We start from the raw sequence: 23,817 nt of genomic DNA, 5'->3' as shown, positions 1-23,817 counted from the left end.
AATATATGAATATAATAACATGCAATTCCTGTTACCTTTGAAACCAAACAGAAACATAAAAAAAAAAAATAAAGCTTTAAGGGCACTAAGAAATTATAAAGAAATAGGTAAAAACAGAAATTATTTAGTTTATGTTTTCTTTTTTTTGATAGCAACATAATAATAGACACACCCATGTTTACCTGTTTTTTCAGAACTAGAAAATACTCTGAATGATAAATATGATCATTTGTAGGATCTTCTACCCAAATCCACCAAGGTTCTCCTACTGTCCCATGGACCTAGAGGAAAAATAATATTCTAATACTAAGTATATTTTAACTCAAGTAAGGGATATTGTTGTTTACAAATCCAGCACCTATTCTAACAGCATTACTAATATATAATTTACATTAAAAAGGTTACTCACTTAAAGTATACATTTCAATGGTTTTTATAAAGCTTTTACAACCATCTCTATAATCTTATTTAAGAATTACCCCCAAAAAGAAACCTTGCACCCATCTCCAGTCACTACTTATCTTTCTCCATTGTCCCAACTTCCAAGCTTGACAACAACAATCTATTTTATAAAGATTTGCTTGTAGTGGAGATTTTATATAAATGGAATAATATAATATGTGGCCCTCTGTGACTGGCTTTTTTCATTTACCATGTTCTCAAGGTTCATTCATGTTCTATCATGTAACAGTACTTCATTCTTTTTCACTAACAAATAATATTCCATCGGAGAGATAGATATACTGTATTTTATACTCATTCTTCTCCCTCTTTTTTTTTTTTTCTTCCTAACAAAGCCCAGTATTGTTAAGTGTTCATCTCTCTATTATGTGACTCAGGAAAAGGTGACCTTGTCTCTCAGAATGATTTTGGATAGCCCAAGCCAATCAGCTTATAGTATCCCCCTTATAACAAACAGCTTGTGGTAAGGGATAGGCACATGGCCAATTCTATTTCAATCAGACTGAGGAAAAGTCTTATGGTTCATGCTCTGGGTTGATGAAGTAGGGATGTGTTCACCTTTCCCTGTTAAACGTGAACAAGGAAGCACAGAAAAAATTTGGAAAGTAGCCAAGAGTGTCAGGACAGCAAAAAGATGGGCCCTAAATGATGGCATTAAATACATTAAATTACCTCTGGGGCCTATTCTACTGGTGGACATTTTATTGTGGAAGATAATATATTTTTTTGCATAAGTCCCTTTGAGATAAGTCAGGTTTTCTATTCTTGCAGCCAATAGCATTCTAACTGAGCTCAAGTTAACACTTTACACAAACGATTAAGTACTCTATCTTACTGATGAATTAAATCAAACTGTGGAAGATATTTTTATGGATACTGACAGAAGAAAACTGTGAAAAAAGGCAAATAAAACTTTTATGGATTTTAAAAACCCTCTATTATAAATATAAATGAAATATGAGTATGGCTTAACTAATTTTACATTTTATGTAAAATTTAATGTTTACAGAAATATTAAATATAATTTTATATCATTTAGCTCTCACAGAATTTGTGAGAAAGATAATTATTATTATTATTATGCATGTTTACAGAGGAGAAAGCTGAAGAAATTACTGGTTAGGACAGTTTAAGACCAGTGGTAGATTTAAGACTATGGCTGGTTAATTTTTAAGCACATTGATGAATAAAATTAATTCATATTAAAGATATATTAATAATGACAGGTAATGTAGAAGACATTTACTTATACGAAATCAGAAACTTAAAATAACCATGTAAAGAAGGTACTGCTATTACAATTACGGATTTCCTTGTCTTCCTCCACTGGCTTCTTGAAAGAAAGGATTGAGACTTACTTTTGTATCTACAATCACTACTTTTACTGGAGTCTTTGTACAGCAACTGCTGCAAAGACAGACCTTAAAAAATAGAATAGAAAGAGGATCCAGAGTAGAACTTCATATATGTGTGTGTACACGTTAAATACATATATGATTTCATATATATGATATATGGAAAAATGAAGCTAAAATATAAAATATGGTCGACCCTTGCACATATTTTCATAAATGATTAGATTCTGAAATAGTTATGTATGGGAATACCAGGGTGGGAAGGGTGTCACAACCAGATGTGATGAATTATAGTTACCATAACGTCTAAGATTTAGAAAGAATAGAAAGGGTAAACACAGAAACAGGAATGTGATAGGTGCCAAGGAAGGACATTTTCAAGAAAGACAATGTATAGTGCTGAATATTCAGAGAACTAAGGAAAATAACAGCAAAAGTCATTATTATGGCAACCAGTTAGGTTTTGGTGATCACTGAGAAAGTAGTCTCAGCAGGAAAGAAACTGGTGACCAGGAGGAAAACATAGAATACTCTTTCTACACATCTAATGGAAAATAGAAGAGGAGACTGATAATTTGAGAAATATTAGGATTTTAAAAGGGCTCTTTTACCACAAAGAATCTTGACTTTTTAGTAGGATAAAATGACAGAGTAAGTAGAGCTGGCAAAAATGAAGATAACAAAATTAAAGAAGATAGAATTAAGCAAAGTCTTTATGAAAGTGAATCCACTAAACTATTGTTCAATGTTGAACTTTCAGGGTACCTAAGATGTTATGAAGAGGTCTCATTGGTTGCCATTTTAATATATTATATCATATTTTTCTTCAGGATGATAGTAAATATTACTACAATGCTTTAAATGAATCTTCAATATATATTCTTTTTAGAGTTTTCTATTATGTCTTAAGGACAGATGTAAGGAGGTATAGTCGAACCTGCAGTACAGACATTTTTACTGACCACTGATATAGATATTTTCCACTTTTACCTGATCATTCCAAGTAAAATCAGGACAGATGCTCAGTGTCACTCGGAGGACAGTCCGTGTGATGGGCTGAATGGATGCTTCCATTGTAACAGAAGGAATCTGATGAACACACTGTTTGACCTTGAGCCCAATATTCACATGATGCAGCATGTGACCTGTAAGGAAAACATCACACAGAAGAAATGTGTTCAGACAGAAAAAAAAGCAATATAATCTGACTTGTAAATGGGATTTCAGAGAAGGTGGTTTTATTGCTTGTTTTATGATTTGCTATGTAGAATAGTTGACATTCTTGACCTGGCATGTTTGAATATTTTGTAATAGTTAACTTGAATTAGCAATTCATAGCTCTGAAAACCAGTATCAGGGTTTCTTCAGCTATTAATAGGGTTCTTAAAATTACTGAGACTTGACAGTGTTTAAACTACTATAAACTGTCCTACTTTTCTCCTAGTTAGCTTATGACACATTAAAAAATTCAGTATTTTGTGAAAATAGCTATTAATTTGCTCAAAGTCTACTTCTCAACTCTATAACCATCATGGGAAATGCTTTAATAATCAAACACAAATCACCCATCCAAACTCATTTCTAGAAAAAAATAAAGCTAAAATATAAAATATGGTTAATGTAGTACAAACTTAATCACTTGTACTCATTTTCATAAATTACTACATTTTGAAGTAGTTATGTATGGGAATGCCAAGGTGGGGAGGGGGTCACAAACAGACTGACTGTGACTGACTATAAACATTCTCCTACTTGAGTCCAAGCAATTAAGTAAAAATAGATAATATTTAATAGTATCAATAGTTCTTACATATCTTGGTTCTTCATAATACAATTTTTAAAGTATATTTATGAGCAAATCAAAATGTTCTATGTTCACCAGAATTTGAAACTAAAAGTGGTTTTCCTTTAATGATAAAGTATCATAAAATATTTACACATGTTACTCCATTGTAAGTAATCTTTTTTTTTTAAAGATTTTATTTATTTATTTGTTTGACAGAGACCGAGACCGGAGAGAGGGAACACAAGCAGGGGGAGTGGGAAAGGGAGAAGCAGGCTCCCCGTGGAGCAGAGAGCCCGATGTGGGGCTCGGTTCCCGGATCCCAGGATCATGACCTGAGGCGAAGGCAGAGGCTTAACCTACTGAGCCACCCAGGTGCCCCCATTGTAAGTAATCTTAACTTCTCTAATTAATATCCTTAATTTCTATTTTTATGGATACCTTCTACCATTCTGTCTTCAAGTATTCTTACTATACAAGGTGAAATAATTATCTCAACCTCTCTTCCATCATTGGACCTTATGCCAGCAGTAGTCCTCCCCCTTATTTCTTCTCAGCCTAACTCACTTCATGTGTAATGTCTATCCTATTCAGAATCTGAAATTTTTTTTTAGATTTTATTTATTTATTTGATAGAGTTCACAAGTAGGCAGAGAGGCAGGCAGAGAGAGAGGAGGAAGCAGGCTCCCTGCTGAGCAGAGAGCCTGATGTGGGGCTCGATCCCAGGACCCTGAGATCATGACCAGAGCTGAAGGGAGAGGCTTTAACCCACAGAGCCACCCAGGCGTCCTCAGAATCTGAAATATTAACTAATCAATATTAATCAATATTAACTAATCAAATATTAACTATTCAATAATCTTATTTTAAGTTTGTCCAATAAAATGTTAAGATATCTAGAAATGTATGTAGGAATACTTTTTCAACATCATATGATAAAAGTAGAAGAACAAATGCTATTTACATAATGATACCAACTGAATTTAAAATGGTAAACAAATTTATCTGAAGTATGAAAATGCAGTTTTCTTTTATATCTAATAAAATATTTTATTTGTACAGAACAATACATTAAAACGTTTCTGCTTACCTATTTCATCTTTCCTCATGTCTTTCAGTTTATCCACAGTAAGATTTTTTTCTTCTAATCTTGTTAGAATGTGTGGTGGTAAGACTGAAAACTGTCTCAAAGGGCTAGCCCAACCCCAAAGCCTCTTGTCAATGACTTTACTAAGATTCAGGAGCCTGTAGGTCATGGCAGGCCAACGTTTCCTCAGAGCAATTTCAAAAAGAGCACGGACAATTCTAGCTGCATTCTAAAGAATAAAAAGGGGGTTAGTGGTTAGGTACACTGTACTTTTAAATTTGTCAAATTTGTCACTCACACTCAATTTTACAGGACGTATGCCAAATTGCAGCCTTTAATTGTGGGCAACATCTATCCTCATACAACCTCAGTTATCTTCATTAGTTCTACATAAGAATAATCACATCTTTCATAGGTGGATGTTATCTTGTTAAATCACAGATGGTAGTCTCATATCCAAGTTCTTACGAGGCTCGACCCTATGCCCCCCAACGAGAAACTAAGGAGGAAGAGATAAAAGTTATATGTAAGACTTAGAAGGTTGTTGAAACCACCTAGAATATAAGATACAGCCAAGGATACCCTTGGCTATATAGGGGGATGATTAAAAGTCTACTTAGGGAAATAAAGATGACTCTGGGATCCAGTAAGAAAGAAAAATTAGTGTGAGAAGGGTGATAAAGGAAATCCTGATGGGTTCAGCTACCTGTATTAATGGCTCCCTACAAAACAAGCAACACCTTAATTGCTTTATGTATCTCATTTAATTTGTATGTTATCTCCTTTAATCTTTATGGCAACTGCATTCAATTGGGCTTGTTATTATAATTTTATACATGAAGATAACAGAGCTTGGTGAGGTTAATAATTTGACCAAGATCACACAGATAGTTGGTATTAGAGTATCTATTCAAAGCCAGGTCTAAACAAGTCCAATTTAACCCCAAGGTTGTAAATTTGGTGATTAGGAAAACTTCATTAATAGACATACAGAAAGTTACAAGGACTGAAGCCCTTTTAACATCTCCACAGTTAGTTTCCTTTTGTTTTGCCTTCTTCCCTCTATTAGTAATGTTGCAGGTTATTTTACTGAAGATTGTTTCTTAAAGTCATGAATTTGGGAGGTATCCTCACAATCTCAAATGACATCTATACTTGAAAATGAAGAATGTTAAAATCTGTTCAAAATCATTAAAAAAAGAGATTAAAAAGTGGAGATTTTAAATAGCAAATAGGTGATCTGGCTTGAAATTACAAGGTAAAAAAATGATCACAAGAGTTAAGGGCTTTGGTTTTCCATTTTATATAAAATATGTATTTGTCTCTTTACAGATTTGACTACTTTTTTTTTAAAGTATTAGAAATTTAAGAACAAAATAGTATTTAAAAGTATGATAACTGTTCTGATACCCAATAAAAATTACAGGATGACTCTTATTTGGCGCAGAGAATGAAAAATAAAATGAACATTTTGATTACTGTATCCACCAAATAGGTCTTCTTCCGACATCACTCCTAGCTGCTCTTGTAAGAAGATGCCAGGCTAAATTTCCCAACTGTGTTTGAAAGTATCTCAGAACCTATAGTTGTTCCCTAAAAGCTAAAAGAAATGGAAGAAGAAATCCCATGTGAGATATAGGCAGGCACTTTAATCTGGAATGATATAAATTGGGAATAATGATCAGAGTACCTAAGACATGCAGTTCAGAGAAGCTAAGCAGAGGCTTTATAACATCAGAGAATATTTGAGCTAAGGAGTTATCTCAGGGGCTAAGACAATAAAATTTTAGAAATAGAGAAGGGATGACTATTTTACAGAGCTGAGAGGGTTGTTGTGGAACTGTTGTTGGTAGCTTACATTTAAAATATAAACTCAACAGTAATTTATCTAACGTATTCAAGGATGATAGACCCACAATAGCTATTTAAGAAAAACAAGGATGCTTTGAGATATAACCTTAATTTTCCAAGACTGACTTTCTGGGCACCAATCATAAAGAAACCCTAAGTTCTACACTGTAAAGCAATTCATGTATCAGTCTTTGGTAATATATCCATAATCTTGAATCAAAAAGAAATGTGACCAGATTATTCATCTAGAACCCAGAAAAGCTTTAACTTTTAGTTAAGCTATTAACTATTTCAATATAAAATAATTAGAAAATGTAAAATGACAACATCATTTTTCACAAAAGCAGATAAAATAAGTTAGAAACAATGGTTCCTATACAAGTCACAGGGTTTAGAGATTATAAATTATATATAAATTTAGAGATTATAAATTATATAAAACTTTTCTATGGCAGGAAATACATGTGTTCCAAGATACGCCAAAAAAAATTTTTTTTCCGCCACAGCCATAGTTGGTTTACATAGTATATAAAATCATCACCTGGTTCCTTGGTTACTTTGATTAAATTACTGAATTCATTCAACTTGTTTACCAATATATCTTGGTTCATGTTTGCAAATACTTCACATTTACAGTTATTTCAAAGCACTCCTGAGTACTCATGGCTGTTAATAATAATTTAACACAAATATATATTTTTGAACAAAATTACCAACATAAGATACAGAGCAGAATAGTTTCTACATTTAAAATAAGATTTAGCTTTTATTTCTCTTTAACTTAGAGGAGGCACTACTCAATGAAAAATGATGAAAAAGGGGATTCTTTTTTATTTTTTATTTTTCTTTTAATTACTGTAAAGTTAACATATAGTGTCATACTAGTTTCAGGTGTACAATACAGTGATTCAACACTTCCATACACCAGTCTGTGCTCATAACAACAAATACACTCTCATCACCTATCTCACCCATCCCCCTCACCCACCTCCCCTCTGGTGACCATCAGTTTGTTCTCCATAATTAAGAGTCTGTTTCACAGTTTGCCATGAAACAATACCTTTTTCAAGTAAAAAAGTATTAAAAAAAAACCCAAACAAACATATCTAGAAAAAAAGCCTCATTTGAAAGAAAAATACTGCAAAAAATAACCTGCTTTACTTCACATGAGTGAATACATAAATGGTTGGAATATAAAAACATAAATACTACAACAGCCTTTTATACTACAATATTTTAAAAAACTTATACATTTAATGAGCTGTAATTTAGGGAATTTTTTTTTCAGTTCTCAATTTTTAAGTATCATCGGTAGGGAAGAAAGATTACTTTCTTTATCAGAAACTTATCAGACTGAAAATATGGTCTGAGGTACTGCTATTAAGCCTTATTTAATGGTAAAAAAACCTTGTTTATGTTTCTAACATTTGGGTTAAGTTACAAAGGTTCCACAATCTTTTATTCTGCTTGCAATATTCTTGTATTATTGCCCTTTATAAATAAAAGAAATGAACTTGATCGTGTAAAGCAGAAAAAAAAAAGTTGGTATCTTTAAATTCTAAATTAAAACAACAGCAACATGGCTCAGTGGGTTAAGCTGCTGCCTTCAGCTCAGGTTATGATCTCAGGGTTCTGGGATCGAGTCCCGCATCGGGCTCTCTGCTCGGCAGGGAGCCTGCTTCCCTCTCTCTCTCTGCCTGCCTCTCCATCTACTTGTGATTTCTCTCTGTCAAATAAATAAATAAAATCTTTAAAAAAAAAAAAGAACCAAGCTAACCACCAAATTCCATCTTCATTTCTGATCTAATAGTACAGAGGGCATAAAAAATGTGCAAATTAAACAGAACCAGTTCTGCAGTAAAATGGTACTTGGTAGCATGTCACAGTGCAAAGCATTCAAAGTACAGCATGAATGATTATCTTGAGTCTCTAAAACTAAACAAGGAAGAGCAAACAGGAAGGGAGTAATATTCTTACCTGTGCAACATATGCAGAATCTGATATAAGGGAGAAACTGTCCATCTCTCCTCGGCTGATATAAGTTTGAAGTAGGATGTTTATTTTCCCATAACTGTTCTCTACACCTCCAGGAGCGGCGAGTTCACAGAAATTGTTTAATAAAGCATCTAGCTCTTCTATTTCCTCTTCTCTGACCTGGAAGAGTCAATGTTTTTATAAGATTATTTGGGCTGATTTACTTGAATTTTACATATTGAAATAAAACCACATCGCATGTTTTCTTAAGGCTTCCATTTTTCAACATTTTTCTTTTTTTACACTAATAAAATAGTAATTTTTCACAGGTAACTAATAAAATACAATAAGAAACTATCTTGAGGCTGATACAATTACATTTTATTATTCATCACCAATATTAAAGTTGCCATTGACATATAAAAATTTGATATGCCACAAAAATTAAATCTTCTGACCTCACCATCCTTCAGTTGATGAGATTTCATATTTTATTTGACCAGAGTAAAACCTCTGCCCAAATGGATTAGGGCAAACTTGAATTATCTTCAAATGCATTCATTATAGTCATATATTTTTATATGGTATAACATATTCATAGCTTAAAGCTGTGAAGTACTATGATTCACAGTATTAAAGTTTTCACTGTTAATAAGATTAAATTATAATATGGGTACAGAAATACTCATATCTAAGTTTGAATCATGCATGTCCTTTATATTTTCTTCAGTGAACCTTATATTGCAAATAAACCAAAATCTACATACTATATTCTCTGCCAGTTTCATTATTGCAAAACCTATTTAAATTATATTTGATTTGCAGTAGAGAGCAAAGAATAGTGTCAGGAATGACATAATATCATAATCTAGGATAGTGGACACTGTTGATAAATGGAAGAACACTGCTGGCACTCTAAACGCGAAGTGCCATACAGCTTATATTTTAACAGGAATAACAATTAATTATAAGCTTTTATAAATGAATGAATGTATACAAGCCAAAAAATGCATTTGATTCAAGCTACAAATAATCTTACCTTGATTTGATCAAATTCTTCCGCTTTGGAGACGATAGCAAAAATATCACTTTCTGTTTTGTGAGCATCAAAGAATTCATTGAAGGTCTACCAAAGCAATTGTTATATTTGATTAAAATAGAAGATCCAGTGAAATATTTTCAATTAAAAAGTGACTAGAAAAATCACACATTCTTAAAGAATATTTGAGCCCTACACAATGCAGAATTATTATGTCTGTGATATACTATTTTTTTTTTTCTTTTTTACTGCGGTAAAAAAGACCATTGCTTTAAACATCAACAAATTCAACAAAGACTAAAAAATTTCCTAAAACATAACTAGCTGGAAAAAACCTTTAGAAGGAAAAAAGATCAATAAAATCAGTTATTAAAACCTACATTAAATAGCTAAAAAAATGTTCAGCATAACTGTCCAGCCTTGGTTAATTTTCAGCACAGGCATGTGGAAATATGTACCATTTTCCAACTTTAAGCTGAACATATCATATCATAACATATTCCTAAAAATAGGAATAACTAAAATTATGCAACCTGAAAATTCTGGTGAAGGCCTCAAAATATTCCTAGTGACGGCATATACAAATTCAGGAAACTGGGAAGAAAAAACATCAGTGGAAGACCACATAGAATAAAGACAAAACTGAAGAAGGGTTACAGTTCTTGGAAGAGCTACAAACAGGCATAAAATACAGATTGGCAGTAACATACGACCTAGCGGGAAAATGAAAAAGGCTACTTAGTGGACAAAAGGAGTGCAAGCAAGCACGTGAGCAGGTGACAGAAGCAGGAGAGCGCTAGGGGCAATGTTCTGGGTTGAGGAAGATCAGACCACACTTGTGGGATGATACATGTTAAAAGAAGAAACCTAAAGTGCTGTACAAATGCAAGATTTATTTGGGGGAAAGATGAGGAAAAGCTAGTAGGCACACAAAGGTGTTTTCTGAGACGTGTAAATGAAGTATAAGTTTTGTACTTATTTAACATTTAGCATTTTAATGCATAAGGATGTGTTAAATAAGTACAAAACTTATACTTCATATTGGCCTAGGTGTTCATATTTCTGAAGAAATTTCACTTTAGTAATTTCTATTACATTTCCCTTCTAAAAACTTATTTAGGTATCCCAAAAAATGAATATAAGAAAAAAAATTCAAACTCTTTCTCTATAAAAAGAGTAAAAATGTGTTTTAACCCATCTTGGTCTTGAACTTGAGACTGCCCTCACAGGTAATCCCTGTTATGTTTTCCCATGTACTAACATATGTAGGTATATATACATGCATGTAAACACGCATAAAGACATGCATATGCTCCTTAAAATGTAATATTACAGTGGCATCCTATCTTAGTCATTACATTAAACAGCAAAACGTTAAGGCTACCCTGTAGTCTAAATTATCCTTGAAAACTCTTAAATTGCCCAAATAGTACAGTTGGGTTGACCTGATAATTGCAGTAGTTTTTCTAACTCTTCAGTCAGTATTTCTTTACAATCTGCAATTAATTTTCAACTTTTATTCACTGATATCATTAAGCCATCATCTCCTGCTTGAACTCATTCAGTAAACTCATTCAGGCACTCATTGCATAGGTCTCCCCCACATGCTCAGTGTTTTAGCCTTGGGTGTGCCTACTGCTTAGGATATACCCACTGAATGGATGGCAAAAGGGTCCTTACTACTTAAAGTCTTACTTTTCTCTTCTGTTTACAGAATTCAAGATATTGAAGTCATGTAAGTTAAATGCACTTTGTTCTATTAGTGCTTCTTAAAAAAAATTTCCATTAATACAGTATTTTGAAGTCTAGAAAGAATTTACATCTAAGAGCAAACATATTATTGTATTTGTTACATTCAGTATAATACCTCAATGGTGTTGTATTTAATATAGTAGTGGCTGGCAGTTCTACCCAAATCAGTGGAGGAAAAATATCCAGTTCTCTCTTCAAAACGAATCATCCGAGCTTTGTCTAGTTTTCGACCAACTTCAATGACTAACTGTTCTCGATGCTTTGCTAATGTTGGGTCAATCTGCAGGAAAAAAATATATACATAAACATTTGAGTATTTCTTTAGAGAGTCATCATTTACAAACATATACCTATTTATGGAAATTAATTTTTTGTTGGTATTTAGTTAGAATAAAATTTCTTAACATAATTTTTAAAGAAGTACATTTTTATAAATTTAGGACATAAATAGAAAATATTTTAATCCATTTGATAAAGTAAGCCTTAAAAATTCACTAAGATTATCAATCTTTATTATGATATCTTTAGGTAGTAATATTTTAGAATCTAAAATTCTTATTTTTAAAAATATTTTACTTATTTATTTGACACAGAGAGACACAGAGAGAGGGAACACAAGCAGGGAGAGTGGGAGAGGGAGAACAGGCTTCCCGCTGAGCAGGGAGCTGGATGAGGGGCTCGATCCCATGACCCTGAGATCATGACCCGAGCCAAAGGCAGATGCTTAATGACTGAGCCGCCCAGGTGCCCCTAGAATCTAAAATTCTTATATAGTTGTCTTACAATCTTTAAGACTATAAAGATCAGCAATCAGATATTAGTTAAACAATCTGTCTTTTCCCTCCTGTATTAAAATAAACAGGGATTTTAAAATATCAAGCTGTAATCCTACTTCATCAGTTATTTGGAGAACTCACAGTGAGGATGATTTCCTTTGTTAAAGATATAAAGAAATAAATGCTTAATTATCCTTTCAAGAGTAGACTTTGGTGTTCTAGCAGTTTTCATAACTGCTGATAGAAAAACCCATTTTGCCCATAATAATAATAATATTAATAGAAGCAAAGTGTAAGATGAAGTTGACAAGAAATTTTTGAATACTTTTTGAAATTATTATTAATAGGCTTTTTTAAAAAAAAGATTTATTTATTTATTTGTCAGAGAGAGAGACAGAGAGCACAAGCAGGGAGAATGGCAGGCAGAGAGAGAAGCAGGCTCCCATTGAGCAAGGAGTCCAATGAGGGATTCCATTCCAGGACCCTGGGATCATGACCTGAGCCAAAGGCAGATGCTTAACCAACTGAGCCATCCAAGAATCCCTAAATAGCTTCTTTCTAAACAGGACATTTAACACATAATATTAACAAAAATTCTTAAATATTGTGATATGTGTATATGTGTATAAATATGTATATGTATGTATACATATATACAGCCAAATCCTGAAGGTCATGCTCTAGTCAGGAGCAATAAATATGACCTTCAAAGGGAAGGGAGAGGAATATAAAAATTCTTTAGAAATCAATTAATGAATTAACACTCCTACTATTCCTTCTAACTTACATTTTGATGGTAGCTTATTCATACACTAAACATAGCTAAAGTAAATTTTAAAATCAGAAAAATGAGGCAAAGGAAAGTCAAATGTAGGGAAGATAGAATTAAAAGCCATTAACAAATACAAAAATCTTAAATATTTGCTATAAATGATATACTGTAGGTATCAAGTTCATCTTACAAAACCACCTTATTTATTACATGTTCTAAACCATTAAAATATGTTGGACATCATGATTTGTGTTAGTTCACATGGGTTTTGTGGCTACAAATTCTTATTGAGTAATAAAATAAAAACATGTAAGTAAAAAGAAAATTAAAAAGATCAGAGTCTCTGAACCCTGAAGAAAGTAAAACTATGTATCTCAGAAGGAAAAAAAAATCATTTTATGTTAGAAAATTATACAAAAGTGACTTCTGGAATTAACTTAGTACTTAAAATCAATTCATGTTTTATTTGACCCCAAGATTTGCAATGGCTTAACCCATAAAACCATGTGTTGTGCTTTGCCTTCTACCCTTTCAGAAAGCTTTCACAGTGTCATTGACCATTTTCACCAGCCCATATTTGTAACAAGATCTTTTATTTTTTTCCCTCATAAGTATTTAAGTTTCAATTTTCCACAGTCAAATCTATAGCACAGGGAAAGAAAAATGACAAAAAAGCTTGGCAACTCCTTTGATAACACAATGGAATATAAATAAAAGCTAAGCTGACAGTAAGTGGAGGAAAACTAATTCAGAGTTCAACTTTGCTACTTTTGACTTAACACTACTGAATATCCATATGATGATAGTGAAATAATGTTCTCATTAAACAACTGATTTTATTTGTAATTAGGGAGCATTTACATTGTATAAAGCAGAGTTCTAAAGAAAAGCCAAGATCTAACAGAATCTAACAGATTCTGTAAGCCCCACATAACTGACAAGTTCACAGGAACAAGTGCTACAATACACATTCGGTTTTGTCTGTGTGCTCAGGGGAACTAATCCAAACCTCCAAATGGCTAATTACTCATTAACATTATCTTTTAATTTGGGAGTAAGGGGTTAGAAGAGACTTGAGAAGAGGAACATATTTAAAAAAATATAGGCTTATTATTAAAAATGATCTACAATTTTTCTGATGTCTGTCTGGTTTACTCTAAAACTTTAATTTATTACAGTTTTAAAAAAATCACGGCAAAGGGCACCTGGGTGGCTCAGTCAGTTAAGCATCTGCCTTTGGCTCAGGTCATGATCCCAGGATCCTGGGTTCTAGTCCTGCATCAGGCTCCCTGGTCAGGGTGGGGAGTCTGCTTCTCTCTCCCACTCTGCCTCTACCTCCTGCTCATGCTCTAATAAATAAAATATTTAAAAATAAAATAAAAATCACAGCAAAATATTAATATCATATGGAGATGTACCTGGATAGTAAATAAATAACAATATAAAGATGAACTTTTTAGTATCTGTGAGAAAAGAGCTATTAACTACGAGGTAAATTTAATTTTCCTTCGTATTTTCTAAAAATAGACTAAAGCTTTTTGTTTTTCTTCCAGGTACTTAACTTTATTCAGATGAGGCAGAAGTAGCAAATATTTATCCTCATATCATACAAATATTACAAAGCCAAAAAAGAAGGTTTGATTTTTTTTTTTTTATAAATGAGTTTTCTACCTGGTAAGCCTTGTGACTGATGCCATATACTAATGGATTTGCTCTCATCCGTACATAAAGATAAGTGTAACTTATCCACTTCACTGCTTCTTCCACATTAGTAACTGTTCCCAGAGCAATCTACAAATAAAAAATAAAAAAAAAATTAAACTAATGCATTAAAGTTGGATATAAACATTACATCAAAGGCCATTTTGTCAAAAGTTAAGTTAAAATACATCATCATACCTTATTTAAAAGAAGGTAAGTATAATTACTGGACATGACACTTCTCCAATTAATTAAAAATAATTCCTGCCTCATTTAATTGAGAACAGTACACTGGAAATGGTAACTTCCAAAACGGAATTTACTCAATATTACGGCATCTGATTATTTTTCCCTAAGTAGAGTTTAATTCTCTATAGCATTGAAAGGTAAATAATTTAAAAACACAATAATAACATATAAGATCTGTATAATAAAGAGAAAGCAATTATTAGAAATTGATATTAAACCAGAATTATGAGAAGTTTCCTTAAAAATACATTTCATTAACTACTAGATCTATAGGTAATCATTTACTTGGCATTCCGTAATTTGAAAATTCATGCAAGCTGTGAAACTTCATAGTTGTATAATTTTCCCTGAACATCTGGGTGAAAAATTAAATTTCTTAATACTTTAATCAGAGGTGGAAAGATGTTTTCTACCTAAATCATTATATATATATATTAGGAAAAAGAAAGGAAGAATAAAGTTAACACTGAATACTAAAGAAAATAAAACTTGCACGTTTGTTTTATTCCTATAAATCCTATAATTTTAGATTCTGTATAACTAATTTTGTGATATAAATGTGGATACTTGGCTAGTTGAAGATGAGATCTAGCGATATACAAAATATCATTATGCTGTTACATCATACTATTAGTTATTAAAAAAGAAAAATCACCAAAGTAAAAAATGACGAGGCAGATTCTGACTATTCACTTTAAATTTACATGAACTTAAAATAAGTCTGAGAAAGACAAATACTATATAAGGCCTCACTTGCACATGGATTCTGAAAACATCAGACTCAGAGAAACAGAGTAGAAAGGTGGTTGCCAGGAGTTGAGGGTGGAGGAACTGGAGGAACTGACGTTGGTCAGAGGTATAAACTTTCAGTTAAAGATGAATAATTTGCGTTGTTTAATGTATAGTATGGTAACAACAGTTAATGATAGCTAATTAATAGTTAATAATACTGTATTGTATACTTGAAAGTTGCTATGGGAGTAGAGCTTTTAACGTTCTCATGAAAACAACAAAATCGTGATTATGTGACTATTAATACATTTACTAACTTTATTGTTACTATATAACCATATACACATATCAAATCATCGCATTATAAACCTTAAAACTTATACAGTGTCATATGTCAATTAGATTTCCATAATTACATAAATTCATAAATTTATACTAATGCACTTTCAAATGACTAAGTCATCCTCAATATAGGAAAATATATACATTTCCTAAATGCAAATGAAAACTTTCTACAAAATGAAGAATAACAATACTAAAATATAACCAATAAGGGAGTTGTGCCACACTCCGCAAATATTTAAAAATGAGACAGTTAAAACATTTTCTAGCTTCTTGAGGTAAAGAAAACTAAAAACAGTTAAAAATCTGATAGTGTTTCTCATTTGCGATTCTACTATTTGACACCAAAAACTGTGTGGATTCTCTTATGACCTATAGGTATTTTAAAATACTATCACAGGACTCCTCCTAAGAGTAGAAAATTTTAAAAAGGATAAAACAGCTTGCTATATTTTCAAAATCAGACTCAGTAAATTAACATTAATATATACTTATTGCTACTAATGATAAAATAAAGGAAAGGAGGAAGCAAGTATCAGAGTATGGATCCAGTCATTCGAGTCTTCTAAATGATCACCAAAAGAAACTAACAGACCACCCTGAAAAATGGATGTAAATTCATGATGGCACATCATATTTCTAGACTAATCTTTGAATGCCACCTAGTGACAAAGACAAAAATTTACTTGTAAATATCTGCTGTCACCTAGTGGCTACCTTAGTATAGGAGCCTGTTATTATAAACACAAGTATTTTTCAAATCTCTGCAATATATCCATTCATCTCAATAATCATATAGTAAGTCAGCAAGGAGTCAGTATTATGTAAAGCACAACGGATATGGGAATAATTAGAGCCTGATCCCTCGTCTCAAGAACTTGTTTCCTCATGCTGGTGAGAAACATGTAACTAATTATAAGATGACACACATGAAACCACCATCCACAGTGCCCAGTATATATTAAAAATTGATTTTAATTAAAAATACCTAATATATGAAACTTACAAAAAGGGTATCAAATAAACAGTGTAAGAGTTTTATGTTCTGTTAAGTACCCCAAATTTGGTAATTTTAGAAGACTCAATGTATCACTGTATATCTAATTTATCTATTTAAACTTTAGTTTTTAAGGTTATGTTAATTGCTTACTTGTGTGTATGTGTTCTCTTAAAACTGGTTAAAATCATACAAAAATGAAATAAATAATCATGAGTATGTATGTGTGTGTGTATCTGTTAGTAAATATATGAAAAAAATTCATGTATTTATTCAGCTAGGATTTGCAAGCTGGCAGTAAGTATAAACAGGGCTGAGAATCAAGGGACTATCAGATAACAGTGAGTGATACAAATCATTTTAAATACCAGCTTGGCACAGACACTTATTAAATTTTCACAACAACCCAGGGATATTGTCTCTGGGAAAACCAGAGCTTTATAGGTGAAGGAAGCAGAACGAAAGCCTGTCTCAGGCACATGACACGGGCTGGAGAGTAACCAGAACCAGCACTGGGAAGGTTGGTTAGACTACGGAAACCTTAAATCCAAGGACAAGGTGTTTATACTCTGTCTTGGAGAGACAAGAAAAATGCCATATAGAATATGTATATGGTTACAGAAATATTAACATATTTTAAAGTATATACTACAGGAGGCCAACACAGAGTAGGTCCCCAGTAATGTCTGCTGAAGACATTTTAATAAGCCTCAAACATGCTTCAGTGTTTCTCTCAGTGCAAAATTAAGTGGCTTTATACAGGTTTGGGACTTGTGACCTTTTGGCAAGAGCATTAGAAAATCAGCCCCATTAGGTATCAATCAGCAAATCTGTCTCACAAAAATGTTTGTATTAAAATGATTATTTAATATAATACTCTCTTCAGTTCTTCTAAACTAATGGTCAGGATAGATATTCATGTTATAAATGATATTAGCAGAGGCAAAATTCCTAATTTAACATGACCTTTATGTTGATCACTGCCACTGAATAGTTTTGCAAAGATCTGTGGAGTTTAAAGACTTAAAATTCCATTACTTAAAGAACACAGCACACTTTCATTTTATAAACTAATTTCACACTTGATTTCCTCAGATTACAAAATTTAATTTGATACTCAACTACAATTTAAGGGGGTTTGTTTTCCTTAACAAGAAAATTTACTTTAATTGGGAGCTAATCCAAGTAGACCAAAATATGAGAAAAAAGTTTTACCAATAGTCTGTACCTCACTATGTTAGCTAAAAATTTCAACGTATGTATTTCATTATTTGAATGCAATTTATGGCATTAAATGGAATTACAGTTATAGTTAGTTGGCATTTCTGAAGATGAGGTAAATCAATGGACTACAATTTATTTTTAATTTTTCAGGTCTTGACCAAATAGTTTTATTGGTAATATTTTACAGTCTGTAAAAAAGACCTCCTTGAGGACAAGACACTTACCTGGTGTCTTCCACACCATAACATCACCGCCACCTTGAGTTTACTTGACCATTTATAAAAAGCTATCAAGGATACTAATTATAAGTTTATGAAGATAGTATTCCTTGATACAGTTTACTAGAAAAACTGCACAAAAGGGAGCCTTTCTTTTTATTGTAAGCAGAGAAATTATGATGACCATTTTGGAAAATTAGTCCTGGTCTTAGAAGAAGGTAAATGGTGAGTATCAATGTCGAGAAATGTATTCACTGTTAGCTAAACTACAGTATATATACGGCAACAAAAATCTGGCTATAGGGGCGCCTGGGTGGCTCAGTGAGTTAAAGCCTCTGCCTTCTGCTCAGGTCATGGTCTCAGGGTCCTGGGATCAAGTCCTGCTTTGGGCTCTCTGCTCAGCAGGGAGCCTGCTTCCCCCTCTTTCTCTGTCTGCCTCTCTGCCTATTTGTGATCTCTGTCTGTCAAGTAATTAAAAAAAAAAATGTAGTATGTATGTAGTTAAATATATCTGAGTTTGAATACTAGTTCCAAAAATTAGTAGCTTTAGGACCAAAAATTAGTAGCTGAAGGTCTGAAGGTAATTAGTCACATATCTCTCCACGGCAATTACGTCTACCTTGCAGGACATCTGGAAGGTCCTTAGTCCATTATTACTATTACCACCATTGTACAATAGACTATTTTACCAGAGATACTGTAGACCCAAGACCAAAGATCCAATTATTTAAGCCATGAAACCATAGCAGGTGATGGGGACTGAAATTGAGCTAGAATAACATTTTCTTTAGAATCAAAATTTATTTCCTAATCTTTTTTATTTTTTTCTAATTATGCTACTAGAGAACAGCAACTTTCATGACTTCTTTCAACCAAATCTTCCAAACCTCTAATCTTCTGATCCCAGATCAGGTTTGCTGCCTTCATGAATAAAGCCTTTCCTAACAGCTTGTGATCAAAAATGTTTTCTTCCTTCTACTGAATGCTTCTACAGAAATTACCACTTTCCAACATTATTACATTGTATTTTTGTACCTTTTGCTCCCCGTTTGGACTATCTGCTCTTTAACAGAGGAGACTGCAAATAAATGTGTTTTGAATTGTAAATACTGAACAGAATGTAAGTGAAATTTTATAAGATTTTTAAGAAGTACCTCATATAAGACTTGTACACAACAATATTTGATTACAAATGTTTCTTCATTTCTTTGCCTATTTAACATGGCATTTACTTATTTATCTATTTAACACATATCCCATCTACTTTAAAAAATTATTTGAGTCCATTTTAAAGAAAGGAAAGAGTAGCAGGAAAGTGTTGAATGCCAGGGAAATAACTAAAAATGTCATGAAAACAGTGAAACTTCATTTGAATGTCTGACACACAGATTCTTAAATTAAGAATATTTATCCTCTTTACCAGTTAATATGTTACCTAGACTTCCAGAGTCTGCTATTTAAATCTTAACACAAAATGCCTATACACACAGGAAACAAATTATAATACTGTAGCTCAATTTAAGCAATTATATTCTGTATAACAAGTTTAAACAAATGACCTAATATAAAAGAGCTTTAAAAGCCTTAGAAAAACTTTATAAAAATGTAACACAAATACAGGGGTGGTTACTGCTATTTCTGTTTCTCTAGTCTGTATAGCTTTGGTTCTGGCCTAGAACAAAATCTCACAGTTTAAAAGTACACTCTTTTAGCAACAAGTTCTTATCTGTGATCACTTGCGTCTCATACGGTTCTGAATTAACCAACAATATGGCCATTCAGCCTGTTGTGCCTTATGATTGTGGAACGGCATAGGCTGTCTTCCTAAATACTACAGAACTGCAACCAATTCCACCTTGTATTTATTTGGTCATTCTTTCAGCTGATGATCCTATTCCAATCTCCTATTCACTGAATCTTACCTCTGCATTTAGGTTATCCGCAAGGCTTTCCAGAAACTGACTCTCAATCGGGTTTTGTTGCGTGAGCAAGGTGAGGTAATGGCTAAGCTTGTCATGTGTTGTTATGATGATTCCTTCCCCAAATTTGTCAAACTGTGGCCTTCCAGCTCGACCGAATATCTGCATGACATCTAAAATTCCAAGGTCAACAAAGGAGCCTCTTTTGGCAGCATATATTTGTGTTCCCTAGATGAGGAAAAGTTAATAAGAATTTACATAAACACATGCAAATATAATCCTGATGAGCTGAATACTGAAATTAGGCAAATATGGCAAAATCTCAAAAGTGTACTTTAACTAATCCTTTCATCATCTGTGATAGAGTTAAATTTTCACAATATAAACTAGATTTTTTTTGGAGAAAATAATTCTGACCTTATATGAATAGCATTAGAGGTCAACGAAACAGCCAAATCGCAGTATTTTTCTAAACAAACCAAACCCCAGATTTAAGACACACACAAATCCACATAAGGTAAGCTATTACCTTAATAATAACGGCATGAGCAGGAAGATTGACACCCCAGGCTAGTGTCGCTGTGCAGACTAGAACTTTGATATGCCCATTAGAGAAAAGGTTTTCAACCAAATTTCTGTCCTGCCGAAGCATTCCTGCATGATGAATACTAAAACCATCTGGAAATAATTCTCGTACTTGCTTATTTCTTGACTTCTGCACCTACAGTAGATATTAATAGAACATAAAAGAGTATTACTTAGCATTTACAAGTAATTGCTATTTAGCATTTTTGTTCAATGAGTTTATCAAAGAAAGCATTAAATTACTTCTGTTTTAAGGTCTTACTAAGTCTTAGTATATAATATTCTGTATAAAATTATTAAAAATTATATTCTACATATCTTAAAACACAAGTAATCCCCAACGTAGCATAAAATTCAAGAGGAATGAAGTTAAAAGCAAGTATTTCTTTTGTTCAGACTTTCAACCAATCATTATTACTTGTTTTCTATCCTTCCAAAACTACTCTATTTAAAAAAGCATGAATCTAAGTTGCTCCCAACTCACTCAGAATAAAGGCCACAGTTCTTAAAATGCAAGAATCTATAGAAATTATTCTCATCCCCTAACCTCACAAACCAATGTTAGCTACTAGGGTTGACTTCTCTTCTAAGTCCCTTTTCTTTTATTTTCTTTAAGATTGTATTTATTTATTTGACACAGAGAGAGAAATCACAAGTAGGCAGAGAAGCAGGCAGAGAGAGGGGAAAGCAGGATCCCGATGAGCAGAGAACCCGATGTGGGGCTCAATCCCAGGACTCTAAGATCATGACCTGAGCCGAAGGCAGAGGCTTAATCCACTTAAGCCACCTAGACTCCCCACTAAATTCCTTTTCTGACAAGTCCACATCCACTCCACCAAGATCTTTACAACATACTTCCTGGAAGACTTTTCTCCCCTCTTAAGAGATGCCCATGATTCCCTAGTGCACGCACTCTTCCTCATTGCAATGGCCCAGTAAACCCAACTGAGTTCACCTAGAGGTGTGTCCTTGCTGATTTCTAACTAGCACTGACCATCTGTCTTAATTCTCCAACTTTACAATGCCCTGAATATATTAACTTTACTTCTGGTGTCTTTTCTTTGACCTGGCCTAAACTCAGATGTGGGATTTGATCCACTTATCTGCAATCCATATAAATGCTACAGCAGAGTATCTTTAAAAATTCACTGAGACTCACTAATACAATAGAGAAAATTCTCTGCAAAATTAAAGACTTTAGATTAACATAATGAAGTATTTAGGTAGTCAAAGCTCCTGTTTGGGGCGCCTGGGTGGCTCAGGTAGAGATTTTTTGGTTGTGGGATTCACTGAGCCAGGGGATCTGTGCTCATCAGGGAGTCTGCTTGAGATTCTGTCTCTTCTCCATGCCCCCCCCTGCCCCGGTGCACACTCTCCCTCTCTCTCTAAAATAAATAAATCAATCTTTACAAAGTCTACTAAAAAAAAAAAAAGTTCCTGTTTGGACATTATGTACTGTGATTGCTTACTATTGCTCTAAAAATTTCATTATCAACATTTCTATAGTTTCTTTTGAAAGAGTTTTCCATAGGTTTTTTGTTTTTGTTTTTGTTTTTTGTTAAGTGCACTATACCGGCAGGGAGTAGGGCTTCAGGGGTCTGGGGTTCTAGAACAGACTTTATCACACTGACTATCCCTACAGTACTTAAAAATTTAAACTTCTAAGTTAATAATAATTAACTAAGTAAATTATCTAAGAAAACAGTTCTCTGTGACATCTACTGCAGCTATAAAATGGAAATAGTTTAGCAAACCACTCCATCTAGTGGCTGTCCAGGTAAATAGCAACTTACACATTTTAAGCCTTTTTAGAGTCCTGTAAGAAATACACAGAAACAAAAAACGTTTTCTTCAAATTTCATGGGGAGTATATTCCTGTTTTATTTTTGTGCAGGGTGATTAGCCTGTTAGAAATCATTTTATGCATAGACCTTATGATTAACTACACTTGGGTCATCTTGCCTAAACTTCCATCTTTTCAGACAAGAGTTGCTACCTATCTTCTAAAAGCAGCTCTTACGAATATGTGATGATTTGGGATAAAGTTCACTGGAGGGTATTTGCTAGGATATAACAGAGTCCTTCATTGGCCAAGGGTAAGGAGAGGAGGAACATTTCACCTACTCAGTTTCTTCTCTCATGTTCATGAATAGACACTCAGAGCTAAAAGAACAAAACAAAATATTGCTTGGAAGATACACTCTATACAAATTATACTGCTTGGATTGCCATTTGTTTCAGGTGAATCCCCCCTGCAGGGGAATGTCTTGATGTGCTTGTTACTGATTCCTTAGTCAAGCTCCATTTGGGGAAGGCCTTGGTTTGTGGCACCAATGAGACATGAGCTGAAGGCAGGAAATATTTAACTGTGGGGAAGAATACTCCCGTAATGTGGCAGGCAGATACTGGAGTAGTGTCATAGTACTTCCCACTCTGGCCAAGTGAGTTCAACCAGCTTCCGGACCACCATCTGGGTAATCCTTCTGGTCTCTGTGTGGAATATAGAGGCCCCAGGGGTCATTTTTCTTTCGTCTCTATTCTTACCAATATCCTGCTCGTTGCTTCTTAATTGGTTTAGGAGAGACCTGAAGTGACAACGATCCTAAAATAAGTCTGGGTTGCTCATTCTTAACTTTGAATCTGTGTCTGCCGCTTGTGGTCTAGGCTAGTTCATTGTACAAATAAACTAGAATCCCTAGGAACCAGGCCCAGAGATACGCACTTTTAAAAATCTTCTTTTAAAAATCATACAGAAAAATTTTATTGTTTTTCCATTTTTTGTGTTTGGTTCTATGAATTTTAACGTATGTTCAATTTGTGTAATGACCACCACAATCAGGATATGGAATTGTTCCTCTACCCTAAAAAATTTCCTGTTTCATTCCTTCAGAGTTAAACCCTCCCCACCCACGACCCCGGGCTATCAATGACCTGTTCTCCATCCTTACAGTTTCTTGACTTCAAGACTGTGATAGAAATTGAATAAAACAGTATATAAG

The 23,817-nt window shown here is 33.3% G+C and overlaps 1 protein-coding gene across 1 annotated transcript in view; it reads right to left on the bottom strand.

The window, feature by feature from the left end:
* ASCC3 (activating signal cointegrator 1 complex subunit 3) overlaps positions 1-23,817 on the bottom strand; it is a 344,503-nt gene that overhangs the window by 127,820 nt on the left and 192,866 nt on the right. Inside the window, exons 15-23 of the mRNA XM_059177004.1 lie at positions 20,763-20,954; positions 20,237-20,461; positions 14,523-14,642; positions 11,419-11,583; positions 9,552-9,638; positions 8,516-8,692; positions 4,691-4,916; positions 2,808-2,962; positions 183-281 (exon numbers count right to left, since the gene is read on the bottom strand). Of these exons, the coding sequence (XP_059032987.1) occupies positions 183-281; positions 2,808-2,962; positions 4,691-4,916; positions 8,516-8,692; positions 9,552-9,638; positions 11,419-11,583; positions 14,523-14,642; positions 20,237-20,461; positions 20,763-20,954 (1,446 nt within the window). The remainder of the gene's footprint in view (positions 1-182; positions 282-2,807; positions 2,963-4,690; positions 4,917-8,515; positions 8,693-9,551; positions 9,639-11,418; positions 11,584-14,522; positions 14,643-20,236; positions 20,462-20,762; positions 20,955-23,817) is intronic.

Source organism: Mustela lutreola, chromosome 6 (assembly GCF_030435805.1).
Source record: "Mustela lutreola isolate mMusLut2 chromosome 6, mMusLut2.pri, whole genome shotgun sequence".
NCBI lineage: Eukaryota > Metazoa > Chordata > Mammalia > Carnivora > Mustelidae > Mustela > Mustela lutreola.
The sequence above is the reverse complement of the archived record's forward strand: the minus strand, read 5'-3'. Positions and strand labels throughout refer to the sequence as shown.